The 26881-nt window shown below is 44.0% G+C and overlaps 2 protein-coding genes and 1 pseudogene across 11 annotated transcripts in view; 1 reads left to right on the top strand and 2 right to left on the bottom strand.

Moving 5' to 3' along the window:
- LOC129013844 (heterogeneous nuclear ribonucleoprotein M-like) overlaps positions 1–8163 on the top strand; it is a 28139-nt pseudogene extending 19976 nt beyond the window's left edge.
- The window catches only part of CTDSPL2 (CTD small phosphatase like 2), a 107804-nt gene extending 99340 nt beyond the window's left edge, over positions 1–8464 (bottom strand). For 2 of the 9 annotated variants that reach the window (XM_054452003.2, XM_054452012.2), the window contains exon 1: positions 7820–8464. The gene's annotated coding sequence lies outside the window, so the exon portion shown is untranslated. Of the gene's footprint in view, positions 1–7698 lie in introns of all 9 variants that reach the window. The other 7 variants (XM_054452011.2, XM_054452005.2, XM_063652201.1 and 4 more) reach the window with 7 other exon arrangements.
- An 11340-nt stretch (positions 8465–19804) lies between these two features.
- The window catches only part of GOLM2 (golgi membrane protein 2), a 115943-nt gene continuing 108866 nt past the window's right edge, over positions 19805–26881 (bottom strand). For both annotated transcript variants that reach the window (XM_054452247.2, XM_054452248.2), the window contains one exon: positions 19805–22227. In XM_054452247.2, coding sequence (XP_054308222.1) covers positions 22157–22227 — 71 coding nt within the window. In that variant the 3' untranslated portion in view covers positions 19805–22156. The remainder of the gene's footprint in view (positions 22228–26881) is intronic.

The following is a 26881-nucleotide window of genomic DNA, read 5'->3' as shown; positions in this document are numbered from 1 at the left end:
CTACTCTATCACCCAGGCTGGAGTGCCAGTGGCCCAATCAGGGCTCGCTGCAGCCTCAAACTCCCAAGGCTCACATGATCCTCCTGCCTCAGACCAAGTAGCTGGGTCCACAGGCATGCACCACCACACCCAGCTAATTTTTGTACTTTTAGTAGAGATGGGGTTTCACCGTGTTGCCCAGTCTGGTCTCGAACTCCTGGGCTCAAACAATCTACCCTCCTCGGTCTCCCAAAGTGCTAGAATTACAGGCGTGAGCCACCGCACCCACCCTTACTTTTCTTTTAATAAACATACGGGGGTTTTTTTGTTTCTTTTGTTTGTTTTTTTTTTTTGAGACAGAATCTCACTGTCACCCAGGCTGGCACACAGTGGCGCCATCTCAGCTCACTGCAACTTCCACCTCCCCAGCCCAAGAGCCTCAGCCACCTGAGTAGCTGGGATTACAGGCATGCATGTATGCCACCATGCCTGGCTAATTTTTTTTTTTTTTTTTAAGAGACAGGGTTTCGCCATGTTGGCCAGGCTGGTCTCAAACCCCTGACCTCAGGTGATCTGCCCACCTTGGCCTCCCAAAGTGCTGGGGTTACGGACGTGAGCCACCGTGCCTCGACTTTTTTTTTTTTTGGGGGGGACAAAAGTTCCTGCTCTGTCGCCCAGGCTGGAGTGTCAGTGGCCCAATCAGGGCTTGCTGCAGCCTCGACCTCCCAAGGCTCAGGTGATCCTCCTGCCTCAGCCCCCCGAGTAGCTAGGTCTACAGGGGTATGCCACCAAGCCTAGCTAATTTTTGTATTTTTAGTAGAGATGGGGTTTCACTGTGTTGCCCAAGCTAGTCTTGAACTCCTGGGTTCAAACAATCCACCCCCCTCGGTCTCCCAAAGTGCTGGAATTACAGGTGTGAGCCACTGTGCCCAGCCTTACTTTTCTTTTACTAAATGTATGTTTCTTTTTTTTTTGAGATGGAGTCTCGCTCTGTTGCCAGGCTGGAGCGCAGTGGCGTGATCTCGGCTCACTGCAACTTCCACCTCCTGGGTTCAAGTGATTCTCCTGCCTCAGCCTCCCAAGCAGCTGGGACTAGAGGTTCACGCCACCACACCCAGCTAATTTTTGTATTTTTAGTTGAGATGGGGTTTCACCATGTTGGCCAGGATGGTCTCGATCTCTTGACCTCATGATCCAACCGCCTCGGCCTCCCAAAGTGCTGGGATTACAGGCGTGAGCCACCGCACCCAGCCTTTTTTTTTTTTTTTTTTTTTGAGATGGAGTCTCGCTCTGTCACCCAGGCTGGCATGCGGTAGCACCATCTCGGCTCACTACAACCTCCGCCTCCTCAGCTCAAGGGAGTTTCATACCTCAGCCACCTGAGTAGCTGGGATTACAGGCACACATGCACGCCACCATGCCTGACTAACTTTTTTTTTTTTTTTTTTTTTTTTGTATAGAAAGGGGGTTTTGCCGTGTTGGCCAGGCTGGTCTTGAACTCCTGCCCTCAACCTCCCAAAGTGCTGGGATTAAAAATATACTTTTAAGGCCAGGTAGAGTGGCTCACGCCTGTAATCCCAGCACTTTGGGAGGCCGAGGTGGGCAGATCACAAGGTCAGAAGTTTGAGACCAGCCTGGCCCATATGGTGAAACCCCGGTCTCTACTAAAAAAAATACAAAAGGCTGAGCGCGGTGGCTCACACCTGTAATCCCAGCACTTTGGAAGGCCGAGGCAGGTGGATCACGAGGTGAGAAGATCGAGACTATCCTGGCTAACACGGTGAAACCCTCGCTCTACTAAAAATACAAAAAATTAGCCAGGCGTGGTGGCAGGTGCCTGTAGGCCCAGCTACTCAGGAGGCTGAGACAGGAGAATGGTGTGAACCTGAGAGGCAGAGCTAGCAGTGAGCCGAGATCGCGCCATTGCACTCCAGCCTGCGTGACAGAGCGAGACTCCGTCTCAAAAAAAAAAAAAAACAAAAACAAAAATACAAAAATTAGCCGGGCGTGGTGGCACACACCTGTAGTCCTAGCTACTCAGGAGGCTGAGGCAGGAGAATCACTTGAACCAGGGAGGCAGAGGTTGCACTGAGCTGAGATCGTGCCACTGCACTCCAGCCTGGGCAACAGAGTGAGACTCCATCTCAAAAGAAAAAAAAAGTGTGTGTGTGTGTGTATATATGTATATAAAATATTTAAATCCCTACTTAGGCTGAGCGCAGTGGCTCACACTTGTAATCCCAAGTACCTTCTACTAGTACACTGTTTTGCTGTTTTCTGTCTTTTTTTTTTTTTTTAAGACAGGGTCTTGCTCTGTCACCTAGGCTGGAAGACTGGAGTGCAATGGATAGCACCCTCACGGCTCACTGCAGCCTCAACCTCCTGGGCTCAAGCAATTCCCCCTACTCAGCCCCGCTAGTGGCTGGGACTATAGATGTGAGTCACCATGCCCAGCTAATTTTTTGTATTTTAGGTAGAGACAGGGTTTCGCCATGTTGCCCAGGCTGGTCTCGAACTCCTAAGCTCAGGGGATCCGCCTGCCTCAGCCTCCCAAGTGCTGGGATTACAATCATGAGCCACCAAGCCCAGTCTGTTGTGTTGTTTTAATCAAATCAGCAAACACATTTCCATGCTAGAATCCCATGCTGATCATTCATGTTCAATATAGACGTTCTCTTTTTTCTTCAATCTAACACAGGAATCAGCCAGGTGCGGTGGCTCACGCCTGTAATCCCAGTACTTTGGGAGGCCGAGACAGGCGGATCATCCTGAGGTCAGCAGTTCGAGACCAGCCTGGCCAACATGGTGAAACCCTATCTCTACTAAAAACATAAAAAATTAGCCAGGCGTGATAGCAGGCACCTGTAATGCCAGCTACTCCGGGGGCTGAGACAGGAGAATCACTTGAATCTGGGAGGCAGAGGTTGCATTGAGCTGAGATGGCACCACTGCACCGCAGCCTGGGAGACAGAGCGAGACTCTGTTTCAAAAAAAAAAAAAATAATAGGCCGGGAGCAGCGGCTCACGCCTGTAATCCCAGCACTTTGGGAGGCCAAAGTGGGCGGATCACAAGGTCAGGAGTTCGAGAACAGCCTGGCCAACAAGGTGAAACCCCATCTCTACTAAAAAAATACAAAAATTAGCTGGGCATGGTGGCGTGCGCCTATAATCCTAGCTACCTGGGAGGCTGAAGCGGGAGAATTGCTTGAACCTGGGACCTGGGAGGCGGAGGTTGCATTGAGCCAAGATTGCACCACTGCACTCCAGCCTGGGCGACAGAGCAAGACTTCATCTCAAATAATAATAATAATAAAAAAATAATAATATAAGAACATATGGGTATCACAAAATACATAGTCCCTAGTATAGTCAACTGGCCTATTGTGACCTTCATTAAAATATTTGTCTTTAAGGTCTTACAATTCTTCTTGGGGCCACACTTAGTCTCACTATTCCTTACTGTCAGGATCCCAAAGGGACTCCAAGCAGCCAAAGCTTCTCACTATAATTCTATCCCCACCATGCCTGTCATCTTTCCGAGACAATGCTCCTATATTCTACACCCCTTCTAATCACAGCCAGTGCATAAAAACTTAACTCTCCTGGCCAGGAGCGGTGGCTCACACCTGTAATCCCAGCACTTTGGGAGGCTGAGGCGGGTGGATCACTTGAGGTCACGAGTTCGTGACCAGCCTGACCAACATGGTGAAACCTCATCTCTACTAAAGAAAAAAAATACAAAGTTAGCCAGCCGTGGTGGTGGGCGCCTGTAATCCCAGCTGCTTGGGAGGCTGAGGCAGGAGAATGGCTTGACCCAGGAGGCAGAGGCTGCAGTAAGCTGAGATCGCACCACTGCACTCCAGGCTGGGGAACAAGAGCGAAACTCTGTCTCAAAAAAACAAAAAACAAAAAACAAACAAACAAAAAAAAACCTTAATTCTCCTATGTTACCTTATCTCTGAACCCTCACCCTGTGTGTGGTACCAGTAAGCTTATTTGATAGTCAATCTGTGCTAATATTGTCAACAAGACAATTTTTAAAGTTTCCTCTTTCAGAGAATTTGTGATTTTTAAACAGGACATTTAGAAAAACACTGGAGAGATATAAATAAAGTTAGGCATTGGCAACTCTCAAATTATACCACACAGTCAACTACCTAGTCTACCTATTTGTAATGCAGGTCCAATTACAATTTAATATAGTTTAAATTAAAAAATTAATGTAGTCATACAAACACTAGTGAATATATGTCTGGCTTAGATATCTGCCTCCTGGCAAATGCCAAGTAAGTGAAAACTAAAGCTGCAATTAAACGGTTTTAACATGGGTTCCATATCTGTCAAGTCTCCTCATCGTGAGCCAGGTGCAGTGGCTCATGCCGGTAAGCCCAGCACTTTGGGAGGCTTAAGGAGGGAGAATCACTTGAGCCTAGGAGTTTGCGACCAGCCTGGGTGACATAGCGAGACCCCGTCTCCATTAAAAAAAAAAAAAAAATCGGGCCAGGTGCGGTGGCTCACATCTGTAATCCCAGCACTTTGGGAGGCCGAGGTGGGTAGATCAACTGAGGTCAGGAGTTCAAGACCAGCCTGGCCAACATAGAGAAACCCCATCTCTACAAAAAATACAAAAATTAGCCAGGTGTGGTGGCGCGTGCCTGTAGTCCCAGCTACTCAGGAGGCTGAGGCAGAATAATTACTTGAACCCAGGAGGTGGAGTCTGCACTGAGCCAAGATCACACCATTCCACTCCAGCCTGGGCAACAAGAGCGAAACTCTGTCTCACAAACAAAAAAAAGTAGCAAATGACCCCCCGTAGCCAATTTACTTAAAACAGTCAGGTACTTTTTAGCTTACTTTTAACCAGAAAAATTACTTAGAGCACACCACAAATAAACTCCTCTCAGCACACTTGATATTTGTGACTTAAAGTGTCTTTTCTACTTTATGCTTTCACAACCTGGTAAGTTACAATTAGATATTGCTTTTTCCAAATTCTGGCAAACCATTTTATTCATTATCTCATCAATCTAAAGCACAGTCTCCTATGACTAGGATAAATTAATACCATTTTGGAGTCGGCTTGGTGGCAAATACCCGTCTTCCCAGCACTTTGGGAGGCTGAGGCAGGAGGATTGCTTGTAGCCAGGAGTTGCAAAGCAGCCTGGGCAACATAGTGAGACCCCATCTCTACAAAAAAATAAAAACATTAGCCAGGTGTGGTGGCATGTGCCTGCAGTCCCAACTACTTGGGAGGCTGAAGCAGGAGGACTGCATAGGCCCAGGGGTTCACCACTGCACTCCAACCTAGGCCACAGAGAGAGACCCCCATCTCTAAAAAATAAAAATAAAAATAAATGCCATTTTACTCAACTAACAATAAAATCTATAGCTACAAATCCAGAATCTAGTACATCCTTGGTGAACAACAGGTCCAAGTTTCTTTAACCAGAATTAGATAGACTCTGTTATATAATAATCTCATGAAAAACCACTTAACCAGAAATCACAAACTTGAGATCAGCTAGATGAATCTGGAAAGAAAAGACTTCCCCAATTCTTAATTTCTTAACAGTGGGAAAACAGTAACATTACCAGCTCAAGTTAAATGCACAAGAGACACTGTAGAATGGACTCTTGTGAAACATACAAACCCTGATACTCCTATGCAATCCTATTCAGATTTTCTATATAGCTACAAGTCCACAAAGGTTAAGGACTATATCATTCACAGCTTTTACACTCTTTTTTTTTAAGACGGAGTCTCGCTCTGTCACCAGGCTGGAGTACAGTGGGGTGGTCTTCAGCTCACTGCAATCTCCGCCTCCTGGGTTCAAGCGATTCTCCTGTCTCAGCCTCCGGAGTAGCTGGGACTACAGGTGTGCGCCACCACGCCCGGCTCATTTTTGTATTTTTAGTAGAGATGGAGTTTCACTATGTTGGCCAGGCTGTTCTCAACTCCTGATCTTGTGATCCGCCTGCCTTGGCCTCCCAAAGTGCTGGGATTACAGGCGTGAGCCACCCCACCCAGCCAGCTTATATTCTTTCAACTCTGAGAAAAGCATTAAAAGAGTGCAAGTACTGAATGCATGTAGTACTAAACAATTTAGAACTCTTGAAAACAAGGTCTACAATGCTCACTCAGCTAGCTGCAAACTAATTTTTATTAAAAACATTAATGCTATTAACTACCCAAAAAGGTCATTAAAATACAGACAAAACCTATACACTAGACCAATGATTTAAGATCCCTTTAAGTTGCACATTTGGCTCCATTTTTTAAATAAACTGACTCGGCAAGTAGTTAACATGCCTGTACCTCCACTATTCTATTGGCCTTAGGAAAGTATGAAGTTCAACTCAATCCTAAAAAACTCCTTCACATAAGAGCTACATTTTGCCTTGACTTTCTTTATGACCTTGGGCAAAGTCTACCAAACGAGGATTATAATAATGTTTGTGTGTTCCTGTTTATTATTGAAAATTAACCATAACATCGTGCAAACAATAGTGAAATTCTCTAAACTGGACCTATCCAGAACTGAAAACTTGAGTTATAAATATCAACTGATATTCAATGTGAACAGTTTTTAAAATTTTAACTTGATTAGTGAAAACAAAACAAAACCTACAACGATCCCAAATTCAACTTGATTAATAAATTCCGAAAACACCAACAGCCTCCTTATTACTTCTCTTTATGAACAATTGGTCTGCAATGTAATTTTAAAAAAAAGGAAAGAAAAAGTAAAGAAATATAGTAAAACTAGCTTTAACACGCCATTTCCCTTTTCTAAGAATAACAAATGGACCAGGAACGAAAATTTAAAACTGGGCAAAGAATGAGGAGACAAAGCAATCTACAATCTGAAAATTACACAGATAAATCCATCATTTCAAGTCACTAATTTGTGTACCCACTTAAGAAATTCATCTTGGTACTGCGTTACCAGCATTAGGAAGATAAATCCCTGCCTCGGAGGAACGTCTACTGAGAACGTTTCATTTCAGGATCTCAGGTAAGTTTACGAGCTCTTAGATCTCTTTAGGTTTCCCTAAGGTACGCTGAAGTGTTTAACATCATTCACACATCCAGCCACCACAGGGTGAGAAGTAAATAAACAAGATTTACTTATGCAATTATTTACCACAGAACTCTGGTCAACAATGCAAAAGTAAACACCCATACAGGCATTTAAAATCCAAAGAAAGCAGAGAATATTAAGCATAATAAGGTTCACTCTTTAACTGACCACTATGGAAACCAGAGGCCTTCCACATGGACTGTTCCTTACTACCACTCCCGATTTGAAAAAGTAACAATGTCAACTCGAAATTTTAACAGTACAAAAGATAAACAGAACTTAGTCAAATCCCTTCTTCCAGATTCTGAAAAGGTGTTTATAAGAACTGAGATAAGAGCAACGCCCCCCTAAAAGCACCCTACTCGAAAGAATGAAATGCCGAAAACATCAGGTGGGCCAAAAAGGTTAAAAAAGCTAAACTTCTAACTTAATTACCCAGAGGTTGGGGACTAGGAACGTGAGATCGGAGTGGGGGTGGGTAGCAAAGTGAAATCTAACCCCAGAAATCACAACGCAGGCCGCAACCTAGGAGGTGAAGCTGGCGGGAAGTGAGCTCCCTTTCTGTTCCCAGGGGAAAGTCCAGAAAGGAGCGGCTCCGCACAGTGGACGTACGAGGCGCCAAAGAGTGCATGCCTACCAAGGCGCCAGAGCCGCTGGAGGACCAGGTTTAGAAGGGGAGGAGATCCCGGCAGACGGCCCTGGAAGAGGAGGAGGACTAAGACTGGAAGCAGCGGCAGCGTCTGGACGAAGGGGATTACCTAACTGTGACGACAGAGAAGTGTCCTCAGGCTCCGGCGATGGTCCCGACTGCGCAATGTGTGGTGTCTTTCCCGCTTACCCCGCAGCAGCAACAGAACCAGCTCCTTCAGCCAGTCGCCATTTCCCGCCTACCGACCTGCTGCACCGCACGGACAGGGACCCGGATGGAAAGCGGCCTCTCCGCGCAGGCGCCCTGACTTCCTCCTCCCCCTCCTGCCACAATTCCGCGAGGTGGGAGGGAAGGAATGCGGGCAGCCACAACGGCAACAACAACCAAAAAAACACTTTTACTTCCGTGAAGAGCGTTGAAGTTCCTTACGCCGGACGAAACGCTCTAGTCTGAATCCCGGAGAAAAATTGAACACAAGGCCTTAGTACTGGGTGGATTAAGAAAGGACAAAACCTATCAGGATAAGCAAGAGCCTGGGGGATATTTGTACATTAGGGGCCTCCGTAGCCGGCTGTGTAGTGGTCGCAAGGGGGAGTAGGGAGTAAAGCGTTAGGAGTGGAGAGGCGGGGACCCGAAGGACGGTTTTTCCTCCCGCTCCTAACGGAACTGCTTGGGCCGAGCTGGGAGGGGGAGCGCGCCCTTGCCCCGGAGGCGGGGCTTAGGAACGCGTCGTGCACCCTGGCGGCTAGGGTTTAGTAACTGTGGGCGCGCAGGGTAGGTGGAGCCGAGGGGATAAGGCGGGACTAACGGCTTGGCGCGCTGGAGGAGGTAGTTTGTAGGGAGCGCTGCCCGAGGCCGGGAGAAAGCATATCTGGCGCCTTTCCTGGGATTTCGGTGGCCCTTGAAGGTTCCCTTTCCAGCTCATTGCCTAGAGGGCGTAGCAGTCGCTTTTGCATCATAAATATTCATGCCCTTCGACTCAACCCTATGTTGGCGGTGATTCTGCAGGTTGAAAACTCGGATCTTTCAGGCCTTGTGGGCTCCCACCTGCGACCCTAGGTCAAAGGACGGTCAGCTCCACAGAGTGAAAATTTATCAGTCCGGAGAATCCAGTTCTAGTGGGGTATCAGAAAACCAAGCCTAGTGGTTGGAAGAACATTGTTTTTCACTGAAACTCCAAGCCACTCTCCTTATTCGATCAAGAAATATTTATTGAAAAAATAACTAGGTGCGACGGGTAAAACAGTGAGCCAGGCAGACACGGACACTGCCTTCCCCAAAGGTCATGATTTTTTTTTTTTTTTTTTTTTTTTTTTATGAGACGGAGTCTTCACTCTGTCGCCCAGGATGGAGTGCAGTGGCGCGATCTCGGCTCAAACCTCCGCCTCCAGGGTTCAAGCGATTCCTCTGCCTCAGCCCCCCGAGTAGCTGGGATTACAGGCGCGCGCCACCACGCCCGGCTAATTTTTGTATTTTTAGTGGAGATGGGGTTTCACCACGTTGGTCAGGCTGGTCTCGTACTCTGACCTCGTGATCCGCCCGCCTCGGCCTCCCAAAGTGCTGGGATTACAGGCGTGAGCCACCGCGCCCGGCCAAAGATCATAATCTATTGAAGAAGACACCCAAGTAAACAGAATTTAAAAACTGATAAATACAAGGATGGCATAATAGGCGTTGTAGAACACATGAGAGTGCCGGCGAGGGGGTTTGGGAAGGTTTCGTAAGACAACATCTGAGACAAAAAGGAGGAGTTGGTGTTGGAGGGGAAGAGTGTCTGGGTAAAGGAAACAACAGACGGAAAAGTCCAAAGATGAGACTGTGTTGAGCCATTGGAAAAGTAGTTCTGTGCGCTAGGAAAAAAGGATGGGAGGGCAGGGGGAAGATAGCAAGACAGGCTGAGAAGTAAGCAGAAATAACATACCGTTGTGAATCTCATTATTTCTATTTCGAAGTATGGAGCAGGTGGGTTGTCTTCTGAAAACCTTGTATACTACAGATTCTTCTGTCAGAGTCCATTTGCACCCTAAATCTTCCTAGTGCAAAAATGCTCTGAATGCGACATTTATTGGGAGCTGGTGGTATACACAGCACAGAACTACTAATAGTAACAGTCCACACACACAAAAATAGATTCCTGAAAAGTTCAATGGAATCCAACAAATAGTTTATTCAGAGTGTATCATGGAAAGCAGTAAAATACCAACTAAACAGTTACCCCATTATTACTAAAGTTTATTTTATTTATTTATTTATTTTTAGAGACAGGGTCTCACTCCGTTCCCCAGACTGAAGTAATTCAAGCTCATTGCAACCTCAAAATCCATGGTTCAAGCTATCTTCCTGCCTTGGCCTGCCAAAGTGCTGGGATTACAGGCCTGAGCTACTGCACACAGCCCCTAAAGTTTTGTTTTGCTTTTTGTTTGGAGACAGGGACTTCCTCTGTACCCCTGGCTTGAGTGCAGTGGCATGATCATAACTCACTGCATCCTGGGCTCAAGTGATCCTGGGCTCAAGTGATCCTCCCACCTCAGCCTCCCAGTATCGAGGACTGGCTAATAAAGTTATTTTTAAATCAGGTAAAAATTAGAAATATTTCTGGGGGAAAAAATTTCCAAGAAATCGTTATTTCAAACCTTCATGTTCCTAAAACTTAAGTAAAATATGCTATTTCCAAAGAGCACTTTTATATGCATTTTGATTCTCCTAACAACCCTATGAGGTAGGTAGAATAGGTGGTATTTGTTCCCTGCCTTTCAGTTGAAGACACTGAAATTTGAAAAAAGAAGAAAAACATGCCATATCCAAAGACAATCACAATCATCTAGTAAGAAATATAATAGAGACTCAAGCCCCTATTCTGCTTATTATACCACCTCGTATGGCAATACTATTACCATTGTTAAGTTTGGTAAGTTTAGGGCCAGGCCTTAATCTCAGCACTTTGGTAGGTTGAGGTGGGAGGATCATTGTATATCAGGGGTTCAAGACCAGCATTGGCAACATAGTGAGACCTCATCTCTATTAAAAAAAAATTATTAAGTTTAGAAAGGTTGCTGATAGTAAGCCTAAGTCCATTTGCAATTTTTTTTAACGTTTTAACACCGTCTTTTCACAAGGGATAATTGTTATGTTCTGCTTTTTACCTTGATTTATATCCCATGGTCTCTCTCCTAGCCTCCTTTTCTGCAATATCTAAGTGAATTGTTGTGAAGATCAAATTAGATTATCTATGAAAGCACTTAGCAAGATGCTTTCCTTGCTCCTTAAATGGTAGTAGTTAATGTCTTGAAGCTTCCGTAACAATCTAGTCCAAAATTTTAGAATAAAATAATGGTCTAAAAATATGAACTTAAAAAAGTATGAAGTATTTTTAGATGTAAAGCAGTGGCCACAGGAAAAAAATGTAATTAATGCAAAAAGCTAGTAGCAGGTATTTTTGCTTTCTGTTTTTGTTTTGTTTTGTTTTGTTTTTTAAGAGGTGGAGTCTTGCTATATTGCCCAGGCGGCCCAGGCTGGACTCAAACTCCTGGGCTCAAGTGATCCTCTCACCTCAGCCTCCTGAGTAGCTGGAACTACAGGCACATGCCACCATACCCAGTTTGAATGCTTTTTAAACTATTCGAAACTACTACTATATGAAGACACTAATGAAATAGAGTGTTCATTAAGTAATGTAATAGGGTCAGGCGCGGTGGCTCACGCCTGTAATCCCAGCACTTTGGAAGGCCAAGGTGGGCAGATCACATGAGGTCAGGAGTTGAGACCAGCCTGGCCAACATGGCAAAACCCCATATGTACTAAAAATACAAAAATTAGCTGGGTGTGGTGGCACGTGCCTGTAATCTCAGCTACTCGGGAGTCTGAGTCAGGAGAATTGCTTGAACCCGGGAGGCAGAGGTTGCAGTGGGCCAAGATAATGCTACTGCACTCCAGCCTGGGGGGCAGAATGAGATTCCATCTCAAAACAAAAAATTTAGGCTGGGCATGGTGGTTCACGCCTGTAATCCCAGCACTTTGGGAGGCAGAGGTGGGTGAATCACGAAGTCAGGAGTTCGAGAACAGCCTGGCCAACATGGTGAAACCTCGTCTCTACTAAGGATACAAAAAAATAGCCAGGTGTGGTGGCACGCACCTGTAATCCCAGCTACTCGGGAGGCTGAGACAGGAGAATCCCCTGAACTTGGGAGGCAGAGGTTGCAGTGAGCCGAGATCGGGCCATTGCACTCCAGCCTGGGCAACGGGGCAAGACGCCATCTCAGAAAAAAAAAAAAAAAAAAAAGTAATGTAATACAAATATCTCAAATCTTCAGCAGTCTTTCAGTAGGTCCTTCCTTATTCCAGAGTATATGGAATATATTTACCTTTTACCTGAAATATAAGGCATTTGTTCTTCACAGTTCATTCTTATATTAATTCTATGATGTATATGTTTTTGTCACTTATTGCAACTCAGTAAGGCAGTAATATTCATATTAAATATTGAAATACCAGAACTGTTATTTTGCTCCTCCACTGTTGCAATTACTTGATGGCAATGGTCATCTGAAACTTAATGTGGTCAAAACTAAATGTTTAATTTTCTCTCAAACCTGCATCTCCTTAAGTATTCTCTGCCTTACTGAATGCAGTTTTTCTTTCTCATACCCAATGTCCAGTTTTAAAGTACAATAAACTTTCAAAATCAATTCTGAATCGAAACACTTCTCATCACCTCAACTGCTTCTCTAGTTCAATAACCATCATCTTTAACTTGGAATGCTATAACAGCCTTTAAAGTCTTTCTGTTTCACTCTTGAACCCGTTCAATCTTTTCAACACAGCAGCCAGTTTTTTGTTTTTTTTTTTTTTTGAGACAGAGTCTTGCTCTATTACCCAGGCTGGAGGAGTGCGGTGGCACAATCTTGGCTCATTGCAACCTCCACCTCCTGGGTTCAAGCACTTCACCTGCCTCAGCCTCCCAAGTAGCTGGGGTTACAGGCATGCACTACCACCCCTGGCTAATTTTTGTTTTTGTTTTTTTTTAAATACAGAGTCTTGCTCTTGTCACCCAGGCTGGAGTGCAATGGCTCAATCTTGGCTCACTGCAACCTCTGCCTCGTGGCCAGGCGCAGTGGCTCATGCCTGTAATCCCAGCACTTTGGGAGGCCGAGGCAGGCAGATCGCGAGGTCATGAGATCGAGACCAGCCTGGCCAACATGATGAAACCCCAAAAATACAAAAATTAGCCAGGCGTGGTGGCGGGCGCCTGTAATCCCAGCTACTGGGGAGGCTGAGGCAAGAGAATCACTTGAAACCAGAAGGCGGAGGTTGCAGTGAGCCGAGATCGCTCCACTACACTCTGGCCTGGGTGGAAGAGCGAAACTCCATCTCAAAAAAAAAATCTCAGTAGTAGTATTCTGTATTTAATACATGTTGGGTATATTGGTTAAGTAAAATATCAAAATCTCACCCTTTTTAAAAAAAATGTGGGCCAGGCGCGGTGGCTCACGCCTGTAATACCAGCACTTTGGGAGGCCGAGGCGGGTGAATCACAAGGTCAGGAGATCGAGACCATCCTGGCTAACATGGTGAAACCCCGTCTCTACTAAAAAATATAAAAAATTAGCCGGGCATGGTGGCGGGTGCCTGTAGTCCCAGCTACTTGGGAGGCTGAGGCAGGAGAATGGCGTGAACTCGGGAGACAGAGCTTGCAGTGAGCCGAGATCGTGCCACTGCCCTCCAGCCTGGGTGACAGAGCGAGACTCCGTCTCAAAAAAAAAAAAAAAAAAAGTGGCTACTAGAAAATTTAAAAATATATAGGTGGTTTCAATATTTCAGTTGAATAGTGCTATACAGGATATTCACATTGCATGTTTTAAACCACCTCTACAGAAAGGCCTTCTCTGATCATCCTATCTAAAATAGCACCCCTCCATCACTATTCATTTTATTTTTTGTTTTTGTTTTTTGAGGCTGAGTCTTGCTCTGTTGCCCAGGCTGGAGTGCACTGGCGTGATCTCAGCTCACTGCAACCTCTGCCTCCAGGGTTCAAGTGATTCTCCTGCCTCAGCCTCCTGAGTAGCTGGGACTACAGGCGCATGCCACCATGCCCTGCTATTTTTGTATTTTTAGCAGAGATGGGGTTTCACCATGTTGGCCAGGCTGGTCTCGAACTTCTGACCTCAGGTGATTTGCCTGACTCGGACTCCCAAAGTGCTGGGATTACAGGCGTGAGCCACCAGGCTGGCCTATTATTTATTTATTTATTTATTTATTTATTTATTTATTTTTGAGACAGAGTCTCACTCTGTCGCCGAGGCTGGAGTGCAATGGCGTGATCTCGGCTCACTGCAACCTCTGCCTCCCGGGTTCAAGCTATTCTCCTGCCTCAGCGAGTAGCTGGGATTATAGGCGTGCGCCACCAAGCTCGGCTAATTTTTTTGTATTTTTAGTAGAGATGGGGTTTCACCATATTTGTCAGGCTGGTCTTGTACTCCTGACCTCGTGATCCACCCAACTCGGCCTCCCAAAGTGCTGGGATTACAGGCCTGAGCCACCGGGCCCGGCCTACCGGCCTATTATTCACTTTATTCTGGCTTCTTTTTCTCAGCATTTATCACTACTGGTCATATAATAAGCATATAAAATAATTTTGTCTCTCCCTCTAATGTGTATGTTCCATGAAGGCAGGGATTTTGTCATGGCTGTATCCCCAGTACTCTGAACAGTTCTGTACACATATTAGGTATTCAATACATAGTTGCAAGAATGGTCATTGTTCTGCCATGATGGAATCCCATGTTAGAGAGTTGGATGGATAGTGTCTTAAGGGCCGTACATTAATTTTGACGAATAAATCCAAAATTCAAATTTCTGAGTCTCTCAACATTTCAACCCTGTGTTTCCAAATACGTGGACTGTTAGTTTGTATGTCTTCAAGTTCATTTTTCTGCCATCTCCAATCTGCTATTAAACCCATCTGATGAATTTTTCATTTCAGTTATTGTTCTTTGCAGTTCTAGACTCTCATTAGGATTTTTATAATTTCCATGTCTGTGCTGAGACTCCCTATCCTTTCATTAACATATTTTCATTTAATTCTTTAAACATATTTATAATAGCTCCGTTAACAAATACAAGAAAGGCTGGGTGCAGTGATTCATGCCTGTAGTCCTAGCACTTTGGGAAGCCGAGACGGGTGGATTGCCTGAGCTCAGGAATTCAAGACCAGCCTGGGCAACATGGTGAAACCCTGTCTCCACTAAAATACACAAAAATTAGCTGGGTGTGGTGTTGCGTGCCTGTAGTCCCAGCTATTCAGGAGGATGAGGCACGAGAATTGCTCAAACCTGGGAGGTGGAGGTTGCAGTGAGCCAAGGTTGTGCCACTGCACTCCCGCCTGGGCGACAGAGCAAGACTGTCTCCAGGCCGGGTGCAATGGCTCATGCCTGTAATCCCAGCACTTTGGGAGGCCTAGGCGGGCGGATCATGAGGTCAGGAGATCGAGACCATTCTGGCTAACACGGTGAAACCCCGTCTCTACTAAAAATACAAAAAATTAGCCGGGCGTAGTGGTGGGTGCCTGTAGTTCCAGCTACTTGGGAGGCTGAGGCAGGAGAATGGCGTGAACCTGGGAGGCAGAGCTTGCAGTGGGCAGAGATGGCGCCACTGCACTCCAGCCTGGGCGACAGAGTGAGACTCCGTCTCAAAAAAAAAAAAAAAAAAAAGTCTCCAAAATAAAACAAATAAGAATAACAAAGTCCACCCCAATTTTAAAAAACTATGGACCACATTTTCTCGTCTCTTTGTAGGTCTAGTCATTTTTTAGGGAACACTGGACATTATGAATAATAATGTTTTAGAGATTCTAGATTCTGTTATCTTCCCTGAAAAGTGATGATTCTTGTTTTAGCAGGCACTTCAGTTACTGAGTGGTCACCTAAACTTGTTGATGCTTGGTTTTATTTATACTTTGTTAGTTCACATCTATGGAAAGCCTAAGGAGACTTGCAAGCCCTACGTTGGCAGGACTCAAGCTCCATACTCTGTTTCCCCTGCTAATCTTGTCAAGGCTTGACTTTAGGCTTTGATAAGGCAGATCTAGAGTAGGTCTTACTGTAGGGGATAGGGTTTACTCCTAATGTGCAGCCTTTCTAATGTTTCAGCTGTTGCTGCAATTTTTTTTTTTTTTTTTTTTTGAGACAGTTTCCCTCTGTTGCCCAGGCTGGAGTGCAGTGGCATGATCTTGGCTCACTGCAACCTCTGCCTCCTGGGTTCAAGCGATTCTCGTGCCTCAGCCTCCCGAGTAGCTGGAATTACAGGCATGTGCCACCACGCCCAGCTAATTTTTGTGTTTTTTTTAGTAGAGATGGGGTTTCGCCATGTTGGCCAGGCTGGTCTCAAACTCCCAACCTCAGGTGATCCACCTGCCTTGGCCTCCCAGTGTTGAGATTACAGGCATGAGCCACCCGCCCAGCCTGTTGCTGCAATTGTTAAAGATATTCACCTTGGCAGGCCCAGAAATCCAATGTCCCTTAGCACTGCTTTTGTGCCAAAACTTCTTGGCCTCTGGTATCTCTATTCTGTTCTCAACCCTGTAGCAACTGCTATCTGTAAGCGTCAGATAGTCTTTTTTCTGAGCATGTATAGCCCAGCCCTCGGCCATGGACTTGTGGGGACCTCTATATGGATTTCTGGGGCTGCCTCTGCGAACAGCTCCCTATTCTCTGGTGTCCCACCCAACAGATTCCAAATGTTTCAGCTGCTCCCTATGATCTCTGCCTTCTCAGTTCAGCAGACCCACTGTGCTCTGCTCTTACTCCCAGCCTCTTTACACCACAAAAAGTGGGATGATTGTGCGGCTCACTGCCTAAGTTTCCCTTCTCTCAGAGATAGTAATCTTGTGCTGGCTGGAAATAGTTGCCTAATACATCTTGTCGAGTTTTATAGGTGCTACTAATCCAAGAGGGCTAGTCAAGTTACTCCAACATAGCCAGAAGCAGAAGTCTCCCTTTTCTTACCTCAGACTTTTTTCTTTTTCTTTTTTTTAGTCAGAGTCTCACTCTGTCACCCAGGTTGGAGTAGAGTGGTATGGTCATGGCTCACTGCAGCCTTGACCTCCTGGGTTCAAGCGTCCTCCCACCTCGGCATCTCAGATAGCTGGAACTACAGGCATACACCACTACAGGCACATACCTGGCTAATTTTTGTATTTTTTGTAGAGACAGGAGTTTCGCCATGATGCCCAAGCTGGTCTTGAACTCCTGGGCTTAAGGAATCCGTCCACCTTGGCCTCCCAAAGTGCTGGGATTACAGGCATGAGCCACTGTGCCTGGCCTCCCTCAGATTTTTGAAGTGAAACTAAGGGAAGAGGAGCAGCCCCTCCCAGGTAGCAAAACTAAGAAAATATGATCTGTTAGAAGCCACAGTTAGAACTTTGAGGAGGGAGCTAGTTTGAGACAAGGTAGTAAGTAGAGGGAAGTAGAAATGGGAGTTGGTGAAACAAAGTCCTGGCAGCATTCAAGTCCTTGTTTCAGTTGTCTTTAAGTCCAGGGGATTCCTATTCTTTACGCACTTTTCTTACATGAACCATTACATTTCCCCCCTTTTTCTGGGTTAGTTGGTTGAATTTTCATTTGGAACTCTTAGTGAAGAGAGTTTTAAAAGAAACTGGGTAGGGTGCGGTGGCTCATGTCTGTAATCCCAGCGCTTTGTGAGGCCGAGGTGGATCACGAGGTCAAGAGATTGAGACCATCCTGGCCAACATGGTGAAACCCCATCTCTATTAAAAATACAAAAATTAGCTGGGCGTGGTAGCACGTGCCTGTAGTCCCAGCTACTCGGGAGGCTGAGGCATGAGAATTGCTTGAACCCAGGAGGCAGAGGTTGCAGTGAGCCAAGATCGTGCCACTGCACTCCAGCCTGGCGACAGAGCTAGACTCTGTCTCAAAAAAAAAAAAAAAAGTTAGAACTGAATGTCGATGGCCCACATGTGATGTGAAAACTCTATAACCTAGACTGCAAATGTATTAATGACACACTGTCCCATTGAAACCATATGCCGCACATGAGAGAATAGGTGTTTCTAAGGTCAGCCCCACTATGGAAAGTAACTACCTTCCTGATACAGTTTGGCTCTGTGTCCCCACCCAAATCTCATCTCGAATTGTAATCCTCGTGTAGAGGCAGGGACCTGGTGAGAGATGACTGGTTAATGGCGAGGGTTTCCCCCATGCTGTTCTCATGATAGTGAGTGAGTTCTCACAAGATCCAATGGTTTTAAAAATGGCAGTTTCCTGTGTGCACACTTTCTCTCCTGCCACCATGTAAGATGTACCTTGCTTCCCTTTTGCCTTCTGCCATGATTGTAAGTTTCCTGAGGCCTCCCCAGCCACGTGGAACTGTGAGTCATTAAACCTCTTTCCTGTATAAATTACCGAGTCTCAGGTAGTACCTTTATAGCAGTGTGAAAACAGACCAATACACTTCCTCATAAGTATGTTGTTGCTTTTTTTCTGAGACGGAGTTTTGCTCTGTCGCCCAGGCTGGAGTGCAGTGGCTCGATCTTGGCTCACTGCAACCTCTGCCTCCTGGGTTCAAGTGATTCTCCTGCCTCAGCCTCCCACGTAGCTGGGATTACAGGCACACGCCACCATGCCTGGCTAATTTTTGTGTTTTTTTAATAGAGACATGGTTTCACCATGTTGGCCAGGCTGGTCTTGAACTCCTGACCTTGTGATCCGCCTGCCTCAGCCTCCCAAAGTGCTGGGATTACAGGCGTGAGCCACCACGCCCGTCTTGTTGCTTTTTTAAAAAACAAATTCTCTGTCCTCATATTCAAGCAAATTTTGTTGTTACATGATTACAGGAATGAGAAGCCCAAAAGACACAATCTTAAGATTTCTTCAAACTGTGTCATATTTTAGAAATGACTTTGAAGTCATATTCACTATTCTTCTAAAATCATCTTTCCATGTATATTTGCTTCATTTTTATTTATGGGTCAGTAGCAATACCTAAACTTACGAGGCTCTCCCTATCTTGACCCCTCCATACTTCTTCAGCCTCATTTCTCTCTCCCTTGCATATTCCATTCCAGCCACATAACTGTAATGTTTTAGTTCAGTAAAACCTAATTGTTTGGAACCTTAGAACATTCATTCATTCACTGATTTATTTGAGACAGAGTCTTGCTCTGTCACCCAGGCTGGAGTGCAGTGGTGTGATCTTGGCTTACTGTGACCTCCGCCTCCTGGGTTCAAGGGATTCTCCTGCCTCAGCCTCCTGAGTAGCTGGGATTACAGGCGCACGCCACCCCTGCCAGCTAATTTTTGTATTTTTAGTAGAGACACGGTTTCACCATGTTGGTCAGGCTGGTCTCGAACTCTTGACCTGGTGATTTGCCCGCTTCGGCCTCCCAAAGTGCTGGGATTATAGGCGTGAGCCACTGCGCCCAGCCAAAACTTTTATTTTTAACAGCTCTTTAACGCTATTTTAAGTTATCTTGTTCATTTGTTTACTTGTGTATTGTCTGACTGCCCCCACTTGAATGTATGCTCCATGCGAACAGAGACCTTGTCTATCTTATCCACTTATCTTAATACCTAGAACAATGCTGGGCACATAATAGGCATTCAATATTTGTTGAATAAACTAGACCTACAGTAAAGAGCCCTGGTGTAAAAATATTTGGTTTTCAGGACGGGTATGGTAGCTCATGCCTGTAATCCCAGCACTTTGGGAGGTCGAGGCAGGTGGATCACCTGAGGTCAGGAGCTCGAGACCAGCCTGGCCAACATGGTGAAACCCTGTCTCTACCAAAAATACAAAAATTAGCCAGGTGTGATGGCACGTGCCTGTAATCCCAGCTACTTGGGAGGCTGAGGCAGGAGAATTGCTTGAATCCGGGAGACAGAGGTTGCAGTGAGCCAAGATGAGCCACTGTACTCCAGCCTGGGCAACAAAGTGAGACTCCATTTCAAAAAAAAAAAAACTGCTTTTTTAGTTTAGCTTAACTTAAAACGAGTGCTAAACTTACTCAGATTTTAGTGTTAAAATGTATTTACATCATGGGTGTGATGTTTGTGTATGTATTAGAATCAGCAAAACAGTGAAACAAGTTTAATTTTTAATTTATTAGAACCCAGTAAATGATGATTTTAAAAGCAGAGTTTCCATCAAATTAACACTTAATTCAGGGCAAAAATACATTTAAAAAACCTAAATCTTAAGGCAGAAGTAAAACATTATAAAAACAGTATGTCTAATACAGACTCTAAAATGTCAGATTTTTAAGAGAGTCACATAGTATTTTACAGCACTGAAATATTAATACAGTCAGAAATATTATCAATTGGTCCAAGATTTCTGTTTATAAAATGTCTAGACTGCTAATTGAAGAAATGTTGCTGTATAAGTAATAGCTACAATACAACCAACCAAGTGATTGTTTTTATGACAAAAGAACTAAGGCAGGTAATTGCATGGTTTCCATTTGTAAAGCTTTTGCAGTATTAAAATATAAAGCATTACTAGGGGTATTTTTCGATTCATCTCCCTACCCTAATGCTCCCAAAATGTACAACACTTCCCTTTAACTCTATTTTAAAATTCTGTGAACCACCATACCTATTCATTGTAGGCCTGACCCTATAAAGGCATGAATTGTTTAATTTGATATGGTGGAAAAACAATTTTAGTAAACTACTACATCTTTTCCTAGTCACTGAGCAATTTCAAACAGAAGTCTTAAGAATTTTTGCACCTCAACAAGTGAACAACCTGTTTTTTTACCACTATAAGTTTGAATTTTGCCTAGAATCTGTTAGTACACAGGGGAAAACACATTTCATGTTTATGTGCAATTAACAGTAGCCCTTCTGAAAAACGGGGTTAACAATCTTAAATTTCCCCTTGTGATCAAAACCTTTTGTTTTTAGGGGGCAGGATAAGATTTAAAAGTGCTTTAAATCAGAAAACAAGAATTAGCTAGCTTACACATTTCAATGAATAGTGTCAAAAAAGATAAATGCATTTAAAATAATTTGTAAGTCTAGCAAATATAAGCTTGACGGGTTCTTAACTAACATATTAAGTAATTACAAAGATTCATTTTTTTTTACAAACTTTTAAGCTATTTTAATAAAATGGCTATAGACCTCACTGTACTTCTATTTATCTGTGCTTTAATAAAAACCTGTTAAAATTCCTTATTTAGTACTTCTGGAAAAGTCTAATCAAATAAGATCACTAAAATTACCAGAAAATCTTTGAAATACTGATTGCAGATTCATTTCAAAGTAGATTTAACCCCTTTCAGGATCTGGTGTTTAAATCATGAATGTCTTCACCAACTTCAACTCTGAAAATATAAAAATTTTAGCCAGTTCTGGCTATAGTTAAACAGTACTGGTATTACTTGAAAAAATAAAAATTAAAAATATATTGTCAATCATGCATTCCACAATTTCAAGAACTAAGATATAACTCATAAATATTATTATGTCTTTGCAGGTTATCTCAATTTCCATCAGGCCTCAGCTGAAAGCTCATCTGCCAAAACACATCAGCACTCATGTAAAATAAAAGGAGTAGGGAGGTGACTTTGTACACAATACTGTACATTGTTTGGCTTCCAGTTTCCCTCTTGTGTGTAACTATTCTAGGTATGACTCCTTGAGCATGAAATGAGGGGTAGATAGAACAGAACAGCTGTTGGGCTAACAAGAATTAGTGTGTAGACTGGGCGCAATGGCTCATGCCTGGAGTTCCAGCACTTGGGAGGCCAAGGCAGGAGGATCACCTGAGGTCAGGAGTTTAAGACCAGCCTGGCCAACATGGTGAAACCCGTCTTTATTAAATATACAATTATTAACTCTCTACTAAAAATACAAAAATTAGCTGGGCATGGTGGTGGGTGCCTGTAATCCCAGCTACTTGGGAGGCTGAGGCAGGAGAATTGACTGAACCCAGGAGGCGGAGGTTGCAGTGAGCCAAGATTGTGCCATTGCACTCCAGCCTGGGAAACAAGACTAAAACTCCATCTCAAAAAAAAAAATTAAAAAGAATTAGAGTATAAAAAGTTTTCTGCTGAATATCTGTTCTGTTCTTACTGTGGTTATGCTATGCCACATATAACCTGTACAACCATTTTGTCCTGTTTATCTATTTGTGGAAATAAGTCGGCTCAATAAAATGTGAAATATACATTAGTTTGCTTTAGATGCAAAGATTAGCTGTTTTTGGCTTAACTGTATCATAACCAAAAAAGTCTATACCTTGATAATACAATATGAAAAAGTTCACATATGTACATGGGTACATTCCTTCATTAAAGTTTTTCCTTAATTCTATCTCAATGTATCTTTACAACTGATACAATTCATCTTTACAACAAAAGTCAGAAAGGACAAAGTAGAATGATTTCATTTTACAGCACTTTAGGTTTTCTGAAGCATTCCTTTAGGACTTAAAGGACATCATTGAAATGTTGCTTTCCATAGTCTGCAGGATCCATTTGAAGCTCTCGTTCTTCATCATCTGTAAGTAAAATAATTTTGTATCAACATATTATTTTTTAAATCACTGCAGAAATCCAATTAATGTCTCAGTTTTTCCTAGCCTTAAGGTAGTTTCCTCCTTGTTATTTTACACCTAGTACAAATAGTGTTCTATTTCTTAGTTGCTTGGCTAAAGAGTGAAAAGTATGTGGAACTATTTTGCAAGATTAATTTTAACAAATCTTTAGAAAATAGACATAGATGACAGACAAGCAGAAATAGAGCTAGATAGACATAGCTAGCAAAACTTTAGGAACGCACAAATATTGAGGAGTTAATATTTTTATATAAATATAGTCTTTTTTTTTTTTTTTTTTTTGAGACGGACTTTCACTCCATTGCCTAGGCTGGAGTGCAGTGGTGCGATCTTGGCTCACTGCAACTTCTGTCTCCCAGGATCAAGAGATTCTCCTACCTCAGCCTCCCAAGTAGCTGGGACTACAGGCACTTGTCACCATGCCTGGCTAATTTCTGTATTTTTAGTGGAGACGGGGTTTTACCGTGTTGGCCAGGCTTGTCTCAAACTCTTCACCTCAGGTGATCTGCCCACCTTGGCCTCCTAAAGTGCTGGGATTACAGGCGTGAGCCACAGTGCCCAGCCTAAATATATGATTTCTACATAGATGATATTTAGTCCTTTAAATTAAACCTTTGGTAGGAACATTTCTGTACACATTTTCAGGCTTTTATCAATTTTTTTCTAAATTATGAAAGTATCCAATATTAGTATGTAAAAAATTATAAAAGATAGAAAAATAAAAGTCACTCATAATCCCAACATTTAACATTTTAGTGAATTTCTTTACGTCTCTGCAAATAGCTTCCTCTTGGCTTCCTAAATGGAGTATAACAACCAAAATTTAACCTTTTCTTAACTAAACAGAAAAAAAAGATTACTGTTAATAAAATCCTCAAAGCCTCTTTGAGTGGCTGTATTAAATTACTCCAAATAGTGCTATGGAGTTTGATTTACTTGGCTATTACAGATTTTTCTGGCTCTTTCTTGGCTATGAGTTGTCACTTTGCCTTCTTGTCAGTTTACCTGCCAATAGCAATCCTTCTTTTCTAATTTTGCTGCAAATTACAGGTTTTGAAATGAGACTGCTGAAGAGGTTTTTTTGTTTGTTTGTTTGTTTTTCTGAGACAGAATCTTGCTCTCTTGGCCAGGCTCAAGTGTAGTGGTGTTATCATGGCTCACTTATAGTCTCAACCTCCCGGCCTCAAGTAATCCTCCCACCTCAACCTCCCCAGGTAGCTGGGACCACAGGTGCACGCCACCACACCAGGCTACATTTTGTATTTTTTGTAAAGACAGGGTTTTGCCATGTTGCCCAGGCTAGTCTGGAACTCCTGGGCTCAAGTGATCCACCGGCCTCAGCCAAGAGTATTAAAATTATATTAGAACAAGAATGAAAAGTATTTTGATGAGAGCCTTGGAGAGTCCCTTTGGAGTACATGGATTTTTTTTTTTTTTTTTTTTTTTTTTTTGAGATGCAGTCTCATTCTGTCGCCCAGGCTGGAGTGCAGTGGCATGATCTCAGCTCAATGCAACCTCTGTCTCCTGGGTTCAAGGGATTCTCCTGCCTCAGCCTCCTCAGTGGCTGGAACTAAAGGCGCCTGCCACCGCACCTGGCTAATTTTTGTATTTTTAGTTTCACCATGTTGGCCAGGCTGGTCTCAAACTCCTGACCTCGTGATCTACCTACCTCAGCTGCCCAAAGTGCTGGGATTACAGGCATAAGCCACCACGCCCGGCGTAGAGTACATGGATGTTTATGATATCTTTCGGCTTCTCTGCAGACTTAAAAAATCACTTTTCTTACATTCTGGGTCACAGATACTATTACCCAATAGCTTAATTTTTGTTAATATAATTTAAAGAAAGTTATACATTGGAATCTAAATTCATATGTATACTATAGTTTTCTGAAAACTATTACTTTAGGTATGAGAGGTTTTAACACTCTAAAACTTTCTTCTTTCAAAAATGCAAAACAGGCTGGGCATGGTTGTCCAAGCTTGCAATCCCAGCACTTTGGGAGGCAGAGGCAGGCAGATCACTTGAGCTCAGGAGTTTGAGACCAGCCTGGGCAACATGCTGGCACCCAGTCTCTACTAAAAATACAAAATTTAGCAAGGCATGGTTGTGTGTACCTGTAGTCCCAGCTACTCAGGAGGCTGAGGTAGGAGGATTGCTTGAGCCTCGGAGGTGGAGGTTGCAGTAAGCAGAGATCACACTACTGCACTCCAGCCTGGGTAACAGAGCTAAACCCTATCTCAAAAAAAAAAAAAAAAAAAAAAAAGGCAAACAAACCAATTTTCTTTTTCAACAACTTTCCTGTTAAACTTACAGAAATTTTCATTTCTAGAATTGCAGGTAACCATTTCGCGCCTTCTCTTTTTTTTTTTTCTTTGAGACAGGGTCTCAGTCCCATCACTCAGGTTGGAGTACAGTGGCACAATCTCGGCTCACTGCAGCCTTGACTTCCCAGGGCTTAAGGGATCCTCCCACCTCAACTTTCTGAGTAGCTGGGACTACAGGCACACACCACATGCCCAACTAATTTTTCCTGTTTTTTTTTTGTAGAGACAGGGTTTCACCATGTTGCCCAGGCTGGCCTTTAACTCCTGGGTTCAAGCGATCTGCCCACCTTAGCCTCCCGAAGTGCTGGAATTACAGTTGTGACCACTGCACCCAGCCTACCCCATATTCTTAACAAATATCTATCTTTAAATAGTATAATCCACTAGGTATGATAATCCCAAATCTGTCTTAAGATGTGTTAAAGCCTGAAATTATATCCATTTCACACTTTTACTTTATATACATGCTAATCAATTTCTAATCAAAGAACCCTTTACTTTAAAAAAATTATATATATAATTTTTATTATATATATAATTTTTATTTTATATATATATATATATATATATTTTTTTTTTTGAGACGGAGTCTCACTGTGTCGCCCAGGCTGGAGCGCAGTGGCGCGATCTCAGCTCATTGCAAGCTCCGCCTCCCAGGTTCGCGCCATTCTCCTGCCTCAGCCTCCAGAATACAGGCGCCCGCCACCACGCCCAGCTAATTTTTTTGTATTTTTTTTAGTAGAGACGGGGTTTCACCGTGTTAGCCAGGATGGTCTCAAACTTCTGACCCCATAATCCGCCCGCCTCGGCCTCCCAAAGTGCTGGGATTACAGGCATGAGCCACCGCGCCCGACCCATCTTTGTTTTTAAAAGGGAAAATAATCACGGGCACCTCTCCAGAAAGCTGTCCTTAGGATCCACATTATAGAACCTCACCTTACGGCTATAAACACACCTTTTAGGACTTTAATATAATGATTAAATTAAGACTTAATCATCATGGAGCAGTGGATAATTTTCTAGAAATTTAACAGGAAAGTTATTGAAAGGAAAAGGTGTCTTTACTTTTTGGATTTTTTTTTTTTTTTTAGACGAAGTCTTGCTCTGTTGCCCAGGCTGGAGTGCAGTGGCACGAATTCGGCTCATTGCAACCTCCGCCTCCCGGGTTCAAGCGATTCTCCTGCCTCAGCCTCTTGAGTAGCTGGGATTACAGGCGTGCGCCACCATGCCTGGATAATTTTTTATTTTTATTTTTTTAGTGGAGACGGGGTTTCACCATGTTGGTTAGGCTGGTCTCGAACTCCTGACTTCGTGATACACCTGGCTCGGCCTCCCAAAGTGCTGGTATTACCGGCGTGAGGTACAGCGCCCGGCCTTTTTTTTTTTTTTTTTTTTTTTTTTTGAGACGGAGTCTTGCTGTTGTAGCCGAGCCTGTTAGTGCAATGGCGAGATCTCGGCTCACTGCAACCTCCGCCTCCCAGGTTCCAGCAATTCTCCTGCCGCAGCCTCCCGAGTTGCTGAGATTACAGGGGCCCGCCATCACGCCCAGCTAATTTTTTTGTATTTTTAGTAGAAACAGGTTTTCACCACGTTGGCCAGACTGGTCTCGAACTCCTGACTTCAGGTGATCCACTCGCCTCGGCCTCCCAAAGTGCTAGATTACAGGCATGAGCCACCGCGCCCAGCCACTTTTTGGGCTTTTTTTTTGAGACGGAGTCTTGCTCTGTCGCCCAAGCTGGAGTGCAGTGGCGTGATCTTGGCTCACTGCAAGCTCCGCCTCCTGGGTTCATGCCATTCTCCTGCCTCAGCCTCCCGAGTAGCTGGGACTACAGGCGCCCGCCACCACGCCCGGCTAATTTTTTGTATTTTTAGTAGAGAATAGAGATGGGGTTTCACCTTGTTAGCCAAGATGGTCTCGATCTTCTGACCTCGTGATCCACCTGCCTCAGCCTCCCAAAGTGCTGGGATTACAGGTGCGAGCCACCGCGCCCGTCCTTTTTGGGATTTTTTTGTTTGTTTTTTTGAGACGTAGTCTCGCTCTGTTGCCCAGGCTGGAGTGCAGTAGGCGATCTCGGCTGACTGCAAGCTCCGCCTCCTAGGTTCACACCATTCTCCTGCCTCAGGCGCCCCAGTAGCTGGGACTATAGGCTCCCGCCACCACTCCCGGCTGAATTTTTTTGTATTTTTAGTAGAGACGGGGTTTCACCATGTTAGCCAGGAAGGTGTGATCTGCCCTCCTTGGCCTCCCAAAATGCTGGGATTACAGGAGT

Source organism: Pongo pygmaeus, chromosome 16 (assembly GCF_028885625.2).
Source record: "Pongo pygmaeus isolate AG05252 chromosome 16, NHGRI_mPonPyg2-v2.0_pri, whole genome shotgun sequence".
Lineage (NCBI taxonomy): Eukaryota > Metazoa > Chordata > Mammalia > Primates > Hominidae > Pongo > Pongo pygmaeus.
The sequence above is the reverse complement of the archived record's forward strand: the minus strand, read 5'-3'. Positions and strand labels throughout refer to the sequence as shown.